The sequence below is a fragment of the Diabrotica virgifera genome, chromosome 4 (genome assembly GCF_917563875.1).
Source record: "Diabrotica virgifera virgifera chromosome 4, PGI_DIABVI_V3a".
In the NCBI taxonomy this organism is placed as follows: domain Eukaryota; kingdom Metazoa; phylum Arthropoda; class Insecta; order Coleoptera; family Chrysomelidae; genus Diabrotica; species Diabrotica virgifera.
In genome coordinates this window covers 244,423,434-244,439,852 of record NC_065446.1, presented here as the reverse complement: position 1 = coordinate 244,439,852, position 16,419 = coordinate 244,423,434, and the positions used below count along the sequence as shown (strand labels likewise).

At 33.4% G+C, this 16,419-nt stretch overlaps 1 protein-coding gene across 1 annotated transcript; it reads left to right on the top strand.

Moving 5' to 3' along the window:
* The first annotated feature begins 326 nt into the window (after nt 1–326).
* Nucleotides 327–11,297, top strand: LOC114347636 (tRNA (adenine(37)-N6)-methyltransferase). The gene is made up of 5 exons (XM_028298316.2): nt 327–519; nt 4,728–5,213; nt 7,651–7,962; nt 8,022–8,232; nt 10,679–11,297. Exons 1-5 carry the CDS (start codon nt 407–409, stop codon nt 10,895–10,897), a joined length of 1,341 nt encoding a protein of 446 aa, XP_028154117.1. The 5' UTR covers nt 327–406; the 3' UTR covers nt 10,898–11,297.
* The last annotated feature ends 5,122 nt before the right edge of the window (nt 11,298–16,419 follow it).

The following is a 16,419-nucleotide window of genomic DNA, read 5'->3' as shown; positions in this document are numbered from 1 at the left end:
TATTGAAACAATAAAAATATAACCGACAAATAAATTTTATTTATTTAAGTAAAATACACGGCCCTAAGTAAAATACATTTTGTATTAATTTAATTAAATATAACTCTTGTATATGTCTCTAATGTATTCTTCTCGCTATATGCCCACTATTACATCTATAAATAGGCCCACTATTTGACAGCTAGAAAATGTTGCCACATATAATACAACGTCTCTTCAGGACGGCCATGGATTGGTCGACTTGATTTGACAGATTGTGCTCTGTGAGCTGTGCATTTTGACTTGATGTCCTATAATGGGTGATGACTGATGCTGATGACAATTGTGATGACAATGACAGTGACATTTGTAAGGAGAAGTGTAAATAATCCAAATAAAAAGTAAATAACGTTATTTGTAAATAAAAATGTCTACAGAACGTAAAAATTCAAGCAGTAATCAAAACAATACTCTTCCTTTAGACCCCATCTCTCTACAGAATCAATTACTCGTTGCTAGAAAAGAAATAAATAATTTAAGGTAAGTTACAACATGACAGTCCTTTCACATTTGTAACATAAATTACAACAAATTTTACAAATAAAAGGCAGATATCAAGCACAGTTATTTATTAAATTAAATCTTACCCAAGTACTTTCGCCCTCAGAGCATCTTCGGGGGCATTTCATAAAAAAAAGAAGCTATCCCAACACATCCTGGAATGTCCTGGACATTTACTTAAAAATTGTACAAATAACATACACTAGACAAAGGACAAACAGTTTAAAATAATTATTCAGGGGCTACATTATCGGCTATGTCAGGAGGTAGAATTTCTTTCTATAAAAAAAAACAATAAGTAGCTATGAAAGAGTAGGTATAAAGTTATAGAGCACAAATTGCCTACAGAAAAGGAAACGAGTACTCCTTTGTATACAATGAGAATTTTCTCTCGAGATAAAATTGTAATGAAATCCCACTTTTGGTATTTCTTTAGGCAACTCGGGATGTTCAAGAAGACTACTGGAGAAATTGTGTCAGTTAGACAGATTCCAGAAAAATCATTCAATAAAAAAAAGAAATGATATTGACTGCTATTATGGTGCACACAACTAGTACAGGGATTACTGTGACCTTATTTGTTTAGTTTTTAAGTAAATGTCTACTACATTCTGGGATGTGCTATGTGGGTTGTCATTTTACTTTTGCATATAGCCATATATATAGACTTAAAGTATTTTATTGCTTTTCAAAATATGTCCCACCAAGATCCATAGGCTTTTGCATATGTTCAAACCCATTCGTAAAACAGTTATTCCAGTCTTCAGTTAACACCTGCAAAATCGCTGTTTTAAAGGCATCAATGGCTTGTTCTGGTGACTAGAATAGCTGCTCATGCATTGAATTCTTGATCTTATTTTTTTTATTTATTAAATAGATGGGATCACCCCATTACAGCATTATAATAACAATATATTTTTAATCTAATTTATCTTATAACTACACTTTAAAATACAATACTTAGAAATAATTCTAGAGTTTACTATAAATCATGGTTTTAAATTTTAACTTAAACTTAAATTAAAAGGATCTATATCACAGTGTCTATTTAAAAACCTAAAGGCCCTATCAAATGGATTATTGCAGGCATAATTGGTAGCATGAAAGTTTATATGAAAAAGTTCAAAAGATCTTAGTCTATGCTGTGAAATATTGAAGTTTATTTTACTTAAAAGTTCTGGACATTGAATTAAATTATTTAATAATTTATAAATAAATACAGAATCAAACTGAATTCGTCCGTTATAAAGTGTTGTTAGATTTAATCTATCTATAATTACTTTTTTGTCTATATTTGCAACTGAACATTTTGTAACTGCAATACCTAAGAAACTTATTCTGAACTTTCTCAATGGAATTGATATACTGGTCATACATAGGAGACCACACTAGCGTGCCATATTCTAGTTAAGAGCGTACAAGAGAACAATACACAACTTTTGTTACATCAATTGGGAACTCACTACAGTTTCTTAATGTAAATCCAAGAAGTTTAAGACCTTTCAATGTAATCTGTGAAATATGGTCATTGAAATTAATGCTTTCATTAAAAGTGATGCTCAGGTTTCTAACTTGAGTTTTATATCTTAAGTTAACATTATTCATACGATAGTTTGAGTCATATTGTTTATTTCCCCTAAAAAACTGATATAATATCCTTTTGCAATATATGTATGTCAGCTACAGATGTTAAACATCTATATAACTTTAAGTCATCTGCAAAAAGTAAAACTGATGATTCAAGATTATCAGAAATATCATTTATAAAGAGATTAAATAGAAAATCAAAAATGAATAACCATTTTCAATTTCGAGATTTAATCAAGATTAAATAGAATTGGTGAACAGTGGCCTCCTTGGGGGACACCTGATGAAACCTCAAAAATGATTCAGATAGGAAATTAAATAGTTTCACCCTTTGTTTTCGATCCTTTAAAAAACTTAATATCCATTCTATGGCCTCCTTAGTAAATCCTAAATTTAGGAGTTTTGCAAGCAAAATGTTAAAATTGACTCTGTTGAAGGCCTTGGAGAAGTCAGTGTAGACTGAGTCTACTTGTTCCTTCCTCTTCAATGCCTCCAACAGATCCATTTCATACACTGCCCAGTTAGTAATAGTGGATTTCCCAGCTGCAAACCCATGGTGAACTACAGATTGATAATAATTCTTTACATTGCCAATATACTTAATTGTATACTATTTTATCGAATAACTTTGGTATTGCTGATTATTATTTTTGTCACCAGCTTTAAAACTAGGTGATACATAGCTTTCTTTCCATCTAGCAGGGAAGTAACATGTGAGCAAAAATAAATTAAACAGTAGATATATTGGTTTGGATATCTTGGGAACATGAAGAAGTCGTTGTGACTTAGGTCAGGGCTATACAGTGGTTGGTTTAACAATGCAGTGTTTTGAAGCTCCAAAAACTTTATTGTCTTTGGTCAGTGTGAACACTTGTATTGTCCTAATGTAGGATGATTTGCCATTGTGTGATGTTTTGTTGGAGTTTTGCGATAACTTCTTATAAACACACGGTTATATACCAAGTTGGTTTTTGATCAGCGTAAAACACTCACACCGGAGATTGGCATTTATTTTCTGGTTCATAGGAACCAAGAATAATCACCACTATCAATAGTATAACCGTTTTTTGAGCTTCCATTATTGAACCGTTCCAATGTTCTTTGACACCAATTGACGCAAACTGCTTTGTGCTCTTCTGTGAGCAAATGAGGGATCCAACGGGTCACCAACTTCGTAACATCCAATAATTATTCATGCCACTAAGCCAATGCCCAAGCTACCTCTATCTCCCGGTATGTTACATGACAGTCATCCTTAATTAGCTGAGGAACCGCATCAATGTTTTGCTGTTTGTCTGCTGTTTTGGGTGGAGCTGGCCTAGGTTCGCAGCTGAGACTGGACCACTTTGAAATTCGCAATACCCGGGGGAATTAGTTGACTGGTGTGATACAGTAGAACCCCGCAAATCCGAACTAATTGGGGGGACAGCCTGTTCGGATTCCAAAAAGTTCGGAGTATCCGAAAGTTAGCCTTAACTAGTAGTTCAAAGCTTTCATTGTGATTTTGAGTAGCCAAACGTTCTCGCAAGAGTATGGACAATATTTTTGGACTCAAGTTGACTACGAGAGAACCAAAGTAAGTTTGTGTTTAACCTATATAGATAAACACTTTATAAACCTATATATTAAAGTATAATATTTAGTTTTAAGAAATTTTAAATGTCAAAGTCCTAGTAATCCTACATTGTCCAATTTTCTGGCTTTACTCTGTATAATAAACATGTTTTTAAGTTTTTGTCTTGAATTTTTAAATTTTTTTCACTTTCCGTTGGTTCGGATTTGCCGAAAGTTCGGATTTGCGGGGTTCGGATTTACGGGGTTCTACTGTACTTCATTCTCAAACACAGAAACCATTTCAGCGAGATATTGCTGTTGGGATAATCCTCCCCAAAAATTGTAAAATATTAGCACTCGAAAATGTTCTTTGCAAGATCCATTTTTTGACTGACTTACTAATTTCAAAAATTTACTGTATTTACATGACTTGTTGTATCGCAATGCATTCTGGATTTATGTTAACAAAAGATTGAGATTACATTTGTGTTAGAAGGTTTTATTGGTGGCTCTCTAAGTGGCTATATGCAAAACTAAAAAGTCAAACCTTGTCTTCTTTTTTGACTAAATGCTGCTGAAAATGCTCTCAGAGCGAAAGTACTTGTGCAAGATTTAATAAATAAGTATGCTCAATATCTGTCTTTTATTTGTAAAATTCATATTATACAGTAAAACCTCCGTTAACCGAAATAATTAGGAGGGAGGCCGTTTCGGAAAACAAGAATTTTGGGTAAAAATAACATTGTTTTTTGTATTCTTCTTGTATCAAATTACATGGTATTGGAGAGATAGAGCTGTAAAACATCGTTGTCAAAGAGAAACATAAAAGAAAATAGAAGATTTAAAAAAAATCAATCTAAGCATGTTCATTTTTCCTTGATTTTATTGCAGTTTTTAAATTTACTTTTTATTGATGAAATTATTAAACTAGCGTTTAACCATTTCAGTTAAACGATGTTTCGGTTAAAAAGGTTTCGATTAACGGAGGTTTTACTGTATTTAAGCATCAACTGTAGCTTATAAATATATAATGTTTAATCTTTCAGGCAACAACTTAATACTCTTAATCATGTTCACCGAAAAGAGCTCGATTACATCAATAAGAAATTGTCAGAATGGCAGTGTCTCTCGTGTAAAAAGAATCAGTGTAGTTCACCGCAACCTGCACCGAATTTAGAACAAGATTTCACAGCCAGCTACATAGGCAAAATAAGTACTAAATTTCCAGAGAAAAGAGGCACTCCAAGACAACCTGGTATATGCAAAGATATGACAGCTAAACTAGTACTTGATAATAATGTTTTTACAAATCCGGAACATGCTTTAGAGGGGTTACAAGAGTACTCCCACATGTGGATCTTATTTCACTTTCACAAGAATGATGGCACACACGCAAAAGCAAAAGTATCTCCTCCCAGATTGAATGGTATTAGAACTGGTGTATTTGCTACGAGATCTCCTCATAGGCCTGCTCCTATAGGATTGTCGTTAGTTAAGATTGATAGAATAATGGATAATACTATCTATTTTAGGTAAGATAAGCTAAATTTTATACCACATTCTTCTTTAAGTGCAGTCTTCCAATCAGTCAGAGGTTTGAAACCATCATCACTATCTTTACTCTATCTACTGCTGCTCTGCGTTCTATTGAACTGCATGAACAATGATTGGGTCTTTATTACTTTGTATTGTTTGCCCATTTCTTGCCAAAAGATTTTGAGTAACCATTATTTCAGTATATGTCCTGTTTTGTATCTTGTTAAATATGTCTACTATAATGTCTAAGGTTTCATCATTAATTTATGCATTTTAAGATTTCTACTGGGATTTGGTCTGGACCTACTGCTTTGCTATATTTGCTATTTTTTTAATACCTGGTTGCACCAACAGATCTTAAGCTTAAGATGTGCCTTAAACATGCTTACTTAAGACGTGCTTACCAAACATATGGGTTACACCATTGAGTCTTAGATCAATTTTCAACTTGTCATAATGGATTGTCAAGTGAATTGGATCGATAAAAATCGAAAATTATGGTGCAAAGTAAGTGAGACTTAAAGCGGCCCTATCTGTAAGCCGAGCTGGACTAAGCTAGAGCTTAAGATTTGTAAGTGCAACCAGGCATTAGTGCCATTTCAATTTCCTCTTCTAATAACTTTAAAACCACACCATCTTCTACTTCCATCTATTCTGTTCTTATTGTCTTTGAACAACTCATTGATGTATTCTGTCCATCTCTTTAATTACTCGTTAGTATACAACACTAGTTTAAACCATTCTTCTGTCTTGCCCTTCCCTCGTATTGGTCTTGTGCCACTATTTCCCACTGTCTAACATACATTTTCTTCAGATCCACGCTATGTTTGACCTCCTTCTTCAAATTTGAATCTTCTTTGAATTTTTTAAGTATAGCAATTTTGGAATAACATTTATTTGTTTGTACTTTAATAGAAAAAATCATTATTATAGTCTGTTCGTTAATAAAATATGTTTGGTTGTAATTCCCAGCCACTGTCAGTCATAATTTAACAAATATGGCAAAAAATAATTACTAAATTTATTAGGCAGTTAGGACTGGGATCAGCGAAATGAGTGTGGCGACACGCTTTAATTACTATTTTTGCTAATTTTAATTTTTAATAACTTTTCTCAAAACGAAATAATGTGGGTCATATAAAATTCACATTTAATATACAAACCAGATGCTAAGAAGGGCACGGTTTTACGAAACGAAATATATCCCTAACCATATGTTTTTGGTGTGTTCAGTTTAACAAACTGAATTCCCCATAAATTAATTACCTTATCAGACCTTATGTCAATAACTCACTTTGGAGATGCATTCGAAAACGCTTCTTAAAACTGTAGAAATGTTTTAACTTTTAAACGCCAGATCTAAATAATTTATCGCCTCTCTGGCCAGATGGTAGAAACACAAACATATTAGCGTTTGTGGTTTTTTCAGCCACGGCAGTCGATTCACAATCTCCCGTCGGGAGTCACACCCCAGCGAGCGTCGGGATAGGTCAACAACACAGCCTTACGAGATATAAGCAGAACACGTCTTTTTACTGATTAAAATAAATATATTATTGAAAGTTTGTTGTGTTTACATTTATTTTAATTTTAGTTAATCGTTCCCAAACCATTCGGAACAGGAGTATGAGGATAGGTTGATATAAAACTAGCCTTTGATAGATGGCGTTACTTGATACCGAATTGCTCTCGGTTTTGACATTTGTTTTTTATGACATGACGTCTGTCAAAATTTTAAGCCAAAAAACTATTAGTTTGGTTTTGTAGTGTGACATCATCCCCATCAACTACTTGGAAAAAGGTAAAACAATCAATGGCGAGTACTACGCAGCATTATTGGATCGATTCGATGCCGAATTGCGTCGATTTGGCACGCAAAAAAGTGCTCTTTCACCAAGACAACGTACCGGCCCATGGCAAAATTACACGAAATGGACTTTGAATTGGTTGAACACCCACCGTATTTCCCAGATCTTGCCGCCAGCGACTTTTTTCTGTTTCTTGGCTCGGAGGACGCCGTTTCGCAACAAACGATGAAGTCATCATTGAAACTTCGGCCTATTTTGAAGACCTCGAGCAAAAGTACTATTTGGATGGGATCAAAAATTGGAACATTGTCTTACTAAGTGTATCGAGCCAGAAGGGGACTATGTTGAGAAATAAATCGATTTAATCCCAAGAAACTTATTTTTCAAAAATCAAAGGCTAGTTTTATATTAATCCACCCTCGTATATTATTTAATGCTTATGTTTCTTATGATTAAAACAATTGAATATTTTTGTTGACTTGTCAGATAAAAATTTGAATTATTCTACTTACATATTACTTTTTTTTTGTTATACTTTTTTTATTTATTTCACAGTTTCGTAAAAAAATTTCAGGAGTACCCTTTCAGTCTATAATTACTGATGTTTCTTATTGTTCAATTTCAGTGGTGTAGATATGGTTAATGAAACCCCTGTGTTAGATATTAAACCGTACATTCCCCAGTATGACAACCCAATATATTTGAGCAACACAAATGACAGTAACAGTAATAGTACTGCTGATCCTGGAGCTAGTACGTCAAGAATCTCTAGACCAACTTCACCAGACGAGGTAGATTCTGGTAGCCATAGAAGCACCCAAATTATAAATAATGAGCGCACCATGGATGGCCAGGAAAACGAAAGAAGAGATCAAATAGTGGGTGCTCCTGGTACAAACAATGACCATTCCAGATCAGAGGAAGCACTGTATGCTCGGTAAGTTTAAAAATCGTAACAGAAGACTTACTTTTCTAAATAATATATTCTTTTAAAAGGTCAAATTCAAGAATAGGTGAACGTGAAGCTCCCGATGGAGAAGAAGAAGAATCTCCTAGAATCACACAACCCCCAGTAGCATTGCCTACAGCAACTACTCCAGAAGGGCATATTAGAGTGCCAGCTTGGATTGATCAACCATTAGTTCCTAGATTGACTGTTGTATTTAAAGATAGAGCTTTAGCGCAGCTTTTACAGCTTGGACAAGAGGTAACAACATTATTTCACATGGTTCATTTTTGTTTGTTATCTTCTTGAATTTCATTTCCAAACAATCAGAATGCAAGCATCCTTATTCTGCTCAAAAATATTCGCAATATACTGTGTTTGAGTCTTTTAACATTCAGAATACCTAGATCTTTAACCATGTTTCCATTTCCACAGAGCATTTAAAACTAGAAAAATGGCTATATTACGCTTTCTTAAGTATGAGGGGTGTCCGGCAGGGGTGTATCTTATCCCCACTCCTATTCAATATTTAATCCGAGGAAATATTTAAAAAATGTATGGAAAATGCAAATAAGAGTGAGTTAACGAACAATATAAGATATGCCGATGACACGGTGATCCTGGCCAGTAGCATAGATGAATTCCAACAATCATTGGAAAGACTTAATTTAGTTAGTGAGAAATAAAGCCTGAACCTCAACTTCAAGAAGATAAAATGGATGCTGATAAGCAAAAAGCAACAACCTGCTCGACAGTTACGGATAAACAACATACTAGTTGACCATGTAGAATCTTACGTATACCTGGGCATCAACGTAAATTCAAAATGGGAACAGGCCACAGAAATTAAGGCGAGAATAGAACAAGCTAGAGCAGCATTTAACAATATGAAAAAGCTCGTAATAAGCAAGGATTTATCTCTTCCCCTCCTGACAGAGGTGCTCATGAAAAACTAGAAGCATTCGGGGTGTTCACGGAAACACATAAATAAAATAATATTAATAAAACGCAAACAACTGTCAATAATATATTTATTTATTTTTGGTAAAAAAAGGCGTGTGCTTTGTTTATATCTCGTAAAGGTTTGTTATTCTTTTGCCCAGCGAGGGTTTATGACCGACCGACGCCTGCTGGGTTGTGTGAACCGGCTGGAGGCTGTGTATCGACTGAACTAGACCACAACCACTAATCTGTCATTATCTGGTTCTACCCTACCATATGGCCAGACAGGCGACAATTTATTAGATCTGGCGTTTTAAAAACTGAAAACATTTCTGTGGTTTTTAAGAAGTTGGCATAAAGAGGGTGACTAATCTGGTACCGTAATCTATAATGGAATTTGTGTTTCCCATGAAAAAGCCATTAATTTTATACATTCTGGTTTTGTATATTAGGAGCGAAACACATGTGAATTTTAAATGACCCATATTATTTCGTTTAGAAAGGAAAGTTAATATTTAAAATTAACAATTAAAAAAATAGTAAAATAGTAATTGAAGCGTGTCGCCACAGACGTATTCTTTGTATATCCTGGACCGAGAATGTCACCAACATAGAGGTAATCCACAGAATCGGAAAAGAGAAAGAAATCGTGAGCACAACTAACCAAATCCAAAATTTGCGGAAGCGGTTCCTTGGTAATCCTTGGAGACCGGATTGGCCTACAGAGGAAGGTGGAGTTCTCTCTCCTTTGCTGAGGAAGCTGGTAATGGACGAACCCATTTTGTAGGCAATGGTCATAAAATAATCGCATATGCGGTTGATTTGCTAATCATCTCACAGGGAAAGTACAATACTGTAGTCAGAGACCTTATGAATAAGATCCTAGGACTAGTGAGACAATGGACATATTTGGAGGGGCTAAATATGTCCCCACAAGTCCACCATATTTGCATTCACACAGACGACAATTAGAGGAACTAGATCCTCTAAAGCTGCAGTAACAATTAAATGGACGAAACTTATTCTGGTGATTCTCAATTAAATCCATTATTTAATCTGAATTGGTAAAATGTTACCACTTCAGTATTTTTTTATTATGTATTCTTCTTCTTTTTCTGTAGACATGACTCTGTTTTTTAATAAGCCTCCAGTAAGTTGTCTTTCCATCGTTTTCGTGGTCTTCCCACTGATCGTCTTCCTATTAGGGAACCGCCTCTTGTCGTCCTTACTACTCTATTTGTTGTCATTCGGCTTATGTGGTCGTTCCATTCTACTCTTCTGTTCTTCACCCAGTTATTAATGTTGTCCACCTTGCATCTCCGTCGTATATCTGCACTGCTAGCTCTATCCCATAGTCTCTTACCATCGAGTTTTCGAAGTGTTTTAATCTCTGCTGTTTCTAGCATTCTTTTTGTCCTTTCTGTATCAGATCATGTTGCTGCCGCGTTTTTTATTATGTGCACAAGTAATTCATAACAAATGTTCATCTTTAGTTAATGAATAAATAATGAAGAGACCACTAAAAATACGTAACTTTAATCAAATAAGTATCTTTACAATTAAAAAAAATCAGCTTTAACGTGCCAAAAGCACCCAGTATCTTTTTTATTGATGAAGTAAGATCCATTAATTATGGGGTTATTGAGATAACCTAAGTGTTCCCTTTTTTTAGTTAACATATTTTACTTTCCCAAAGAACCACCCTCTATAATACAGACTTATATTATTGTGAAAACTTGTTTGTTTTAATCGCTAACTTTTTTAGGGAGTGGAGAAGAAACTAACAATCACCAATGTACTTAGAGAAGATCCTCGATCAGTTTACTTGAGAGAAAGATGGGGCAGTTATTGTTACGTGTTTAAAATAGCGGACGTCCATGTTTCCTGTAAATTTAATGACAATACCCAAATTGTCACAGTTTATCAAATTTTCCAAAATAATCACATGCCAGGTACTCAAGTACCGCAAGGTACTGAAGAGTAAGAGAGAAAATTGTAATACGAGTTAACAAGAAAAGAATTTTTTTACAATGTGGAAGGAGTCAGGAATGTTATTTATCACAGACATTTAGCCATTAGATTTTATAGGAAAATAATGCAGTAGAGCCATTCATTATTGAACCTAACTTATTTAGTATCTCTAGTAGAATCCAATAGTAGAAAATATTCTTCTCCTAGTGATTCTGAGCGGTATCAGAATTTGATCCCTATTTCATCAACCGTTCATAATAGATTAGATATTGTATAAGAAATGCGTTATTAGTGATATAGATTTATCCTTTGACTCAATATTTGTAGAATGTAAGTAATTTATTTTAACACTTCCACTGAAGTGTAAACTATATGAACTGATGAATTATAATTAAATATAGAATTTACAATAATAGTTGTATTTATTATGTGTGTTAGTTAAAAAAATTGATGAATGCCTTGACAAAAGAAGACATATCGTCTCTCCTTAGTGAAAATTTTCAAATCAGTTTATAGACAGAGCAAATTACAAGCTATACAGATGAAGTTCTTAAGAAGAGTTAATGGTAATACCAAAATTAATAGAATACGAAACACAGATATTATTAATAGTCCAAGAGGCAGCGCTGAAAAATTTCTCTGAATTTACCAAAGCTAGTTATTTCACAGTTGATTACTGTAATTGTGTAGAGAAACATACTGCGGTCGGTCAAGCGAAACGTAGAACAGGTGGTACTGACAGCTTGTCAAAGTTGCTTACCTGCGGACGTAATTAAATCCATTTACTAAGGCTGAAAATCAGTACACACATTCTAAATTGAATATAAATAAAAGTTATTATAGTCGGTCAGCTGTATGACGGGACAGAGCAGGTCGATCGGCCCCAATGAATGTACAGGGTTATTCACTATATTTTGACCCCTCTCTAAACTGCTTTATTTACAGAATTAGAAAAAAGATGTATAATACAAAACTTATTCCCTTTTTAAATTGATTTTATGATATATATATATATATATATATATATCGTACTAGTGACGTCATCCATCTGGGCGTGATGACGTAATCGACTATTTTTTTAAATGAGAATAGAGGTCGTGTGCTAGCTCATTTGAAAGGTTATCCAATTCCCTATTCAGTAATATAAACATTAACATGATTGTTTATACAGGGTACACAAAAAAATTTAATTAAATTAATTGTTTAATTAATAATTCGAAAAAAGAATGTGTGTGTACTTTGTACGCACGTAAGAAGTTATACTTCTATTATATGATTTAAACGAAATTAATATACTTTTTATTTATATTTTGTTTAAATATTAAACTAATTTATACTTACTACTTCTCAAACATTTTTATTAGAACAGTGCCAAAAATTAAAATAATAAAAGAATAAAACACACAAAAACACATTAAACAAGCGACAAATGATGTCTGAACATTAATTGTCGAAAATTTTTTTAACTATACGTATTTTCTGAAAATACAATTATATAATAAATATACTTACAATCATAAAATGTATTAAAAAAAACAAAAAAGAAAGTTTCTATTGGGACTCGAACCAGCGCTGATAAGAGCGGTTGGTATTGGAATTCACTCGCCTTCTCCGCTTAGCCACGGACACTATGTGCCATTATTTACGAAGATCGACTAACTAAACGGATTAAACTTGTGATATTTTGATATTTTGAAAATTGATCAAATTATTTTAATTTTGAATTGAAATGATTTAGAATTGAAAAAATACAACATAACATAGAGTAAAAAACAATATATTGGGTGAATATTGATAGAAATTTTGATGGTAATCAAATTATATAAATAAAAGTATTACATACTATGTATTTTGGCAGATCAAATAGGTAGGTTTATACCCATGATAAATTAACAATTATTACGTACCTGTTGCTTTTAAAAACTATTTAAAAGTCACTACAATATTATAAACTTTTTTGTTTCTGTCCTCACAACTAATATATTATACATTTGTTTACCTTTACGTTTACCTCCAAACCACAGCTGCCATATCGGATAATTTTTGACGTCATTTGAACATCCAATCAGAACAAAGTTATAATGCGCATGCGCCGGGCTGATAGGTTTTAACATATAAAAAATCACCCTCTATCGCCGGTAAAGAAATATAACTTCAAAAAAATTTTTGGACACCCTGTATAAATAATGATCTTAATGTTTATATTACTACATAGAGAATTGAATAACCTTTCAAATGAGCTAGCACAGGACCCCTATTCTCATTTAAAAAGAATGGTCGATTACGTTATCACGCCCAGATGGATGACGTCACTAGTACGATATATATGTCAAAAAATCATAATTAAAAATCGAATAACTTTTGCATTTTACATTTTTTTATAATTCTGTAAATAAAGCGGTTTACAAGGGGGTCAAAATATAGTGAATAACCCTGTACGAGCCCCTTCCCATTTTAGTTGGCCCACCTTTGGAATTTGAAGTTTATGACGATTACCATAAACAAGTGATAATCAACATATTTTTATAAGTTCTCATATTAATTATTATTGCATTTTTTACTAATATTTATTGAAAACATTACCCTTATGGATTTTTTTTGTTTATTTCAAACAATTATAAAAAAAGTCGCTAAATCTTGGCTTTTGATTCAATTACACCAACATACATTGATTTTTTCATAATTATCTTAAAATCAGAGTTAGGCTATGGAAAATGATATCAAAACAATAATTGTCAATTAATGTCAAATAGATCTTGTGATATTATAAAGCCTATTGCCGTTTGTCTGGAAAAAGTCATCGATGGGAATGAGTGAAGGTAAAGTTATGGATGAGAACATCTGTTCAATCATCAATAAATTTTTTAATTCTCGAAAATCAATTCGAAAATCACGAATATGTTTCAATTGTCACAGTATAGTGTAAGAAATATAGTTAGGAGATACAAAACCTCAGGTTTTGTCATGACAAAACCTATAAATGTAGGAAAAAGTAAAATAAGCGAAGCAGATAGAAGGTGATTAAGACGCATTATAGTGAAAAACCGACGTGCAACTTATCTAGAGGGCGATTGATTAGTAGGGTAAAGCTCAATAGCTCCGCTATAGTAATAGATAGCAATAAAAGTTAATAACAAAAATTTTAGCCACCTTTGAGCTTCACATTACAAAATTAGTTAGAATGTTACAGGGTGTTCGATAACACAGTGGCAGAACTTATGTTTTTTAAATGGAACACCCTATATTTTATTTTATATTCGAAATCCTGTTAACTTCTCCATCACAAAAATATAAAGGTTTGTTATATTATACAGGGTATTTACAAAGTTATAACCAATTTTATATGAAAATCGTAACAAGTTCAACACCCTGTATAAATAAAAATAAGCAAAACAACAATGGTTTATTAATGCCATATTTTTTAACGTATTGTCAAAATTTTCAAGAATAGTCGATATTGCTAATTTTCTTTATATCAAATACAGGGTGAGTCAAAACGCAAGTACATTATTTTCTCAGTAATTTTAAATGGAACAGAGAGAAAACATGTACTTTAACAGCAATAAAAAATACTTTAAGCTTACCTTTACAACAAAATCTATGTAGAGCTATATCTTCTATTCTGCTCGTCTGCATCAGCATCCATTACTCGTAAACTGGCGCTTCTCTGCATCTTTCTCATCTTAGTTCGCGTGAATCATTCCGGACATCTTCTGATCCCGGCGGCGACCAACTCATTCTGACATAAATACACGCCATCACAAAACAGTTTCTTTAGTTATCCATTAAGCTGTCTAAAGAAAGAATTTTGATGATTGCTAATCAATACTTGTGCTGCTGTGATTATATTATTTTCTTGCGTGTTAGCAGTTACATTTTTCGCTTCCTCTTCTTTGATTTCTTATCCTACTTCTTCAGTTCCACTTTCCTCTTCGTATCAAAATTCCTCCTTTAGACAACTTTTTGGATTTACCTTGGTCAGCCTCGAACAACTTATCCGAAGATTAGTTACGCTTATTGACCCAGAAACTGTCAATGATCCCACTTAACAGTTATCAAAATCGCACTCAACTTTTACACTGTGGAGTCCATATATTTAATAAATATTACAATATTTGATCCTAAATTATGTAGTATATGAGTTATTTTGTATTTCATTTTATATTATTTAAACTTTTATCAATCTCAATCTCCACCAGAAATAACTATACTCTTACCTTTACCGATAATGACGACACGACACGGCACTGGATGCTGGAACAAAGAGAAGATTTGTTAGTACATATAAATGTTTTGCATTAGTTAAATTTAAATAAAAAAGTTGGATACGTGCATCCATTATACAATAGTACGTTATTTAACAATAAAATATTGCAAAACCTCTAAATTTTAAAGAACCGCTTAGATTGACATGAAATTTGGCATACACATAGCTAATAAGTCAAATAAATAAAGAGATATGGAGCCGATGTGTGCTTTTTCTCTGGGGGTGGGTTTCCCCTTCTCGGGAGTGAAAAAATATATGTCCAAAATAAGTTTGGAACTCGATAAAATGACTAATTCTAAGCAACTTTTGTTCTATATAGCTTTTTCACCAAGTCAATACTTTTCGAGTTATTTACAAGTGAATTTGTTCATTTTTCAACAAAATAACCACGTTTTTAGACGGAGTTTCGCAAATAACTCAAAAAGTAAGTCTTTTGTCGAAAAAAATATTCTTAATAAAAATATAGTTTATTTTTATATTAATTAATAAATATTAATATACAATTAGATGTAAATTAGTAGTGGACGACCATATAATCGAACAGGTAATGGATTGCAGATACTTAGGTGTGGAAATATCTAGCGACAGGCATCTGTGGCAAGAATCAAAACAGCAGGCAACGAAAGCAGCGAGAATATCTGGTTTCCTGAGGGATATAATCTGGCGGAATAAATATATGAGCACCGAAAGCAAAGTCCGCATTTATAAGACATGTGTTAGACCCGTACTGACATACGCAGCTGAGACAAGGGCCGAGACAACAAAGACCAAACAAATAATGAGAACAACAGAGATGAAAACCCTAAGATCCATAAGAGGTATCACACTCAGAGATAGAATACGAAACGAAGACACATTGAGAGAGCTAGACGTTCAAGACGTAGTGAGATGGACAAGAGCGCGACGACGCATGTGGAGAGACCACGTAGATCGGATGGACCCTGAACGTATGGCGCATTGGGCGAAAACACAGAAGCCTAACACCAAGCGACCCATAGGAAGACCCAAAAAACGATGGTACGAGAGCTGGAGCTCCGGATCGCAGCAAAGACTGTAACAGAAGAAACAGGACATAGTCCTATTACAAGAAGAAGAAGAAGAAGAAAAATATAGTTCATAAAAAAGTGAAAAAAATGGTGCATATATTAAGTCTATAGACCCAGTAGAAACAAAGTTGTAGCTAATGAAAGTAGGTTCTTATTCGTCAAATTCCAAATCGAATATTTCAATGTGAAATAACCAAAAAATGGAATACTTTTCGGGGAACA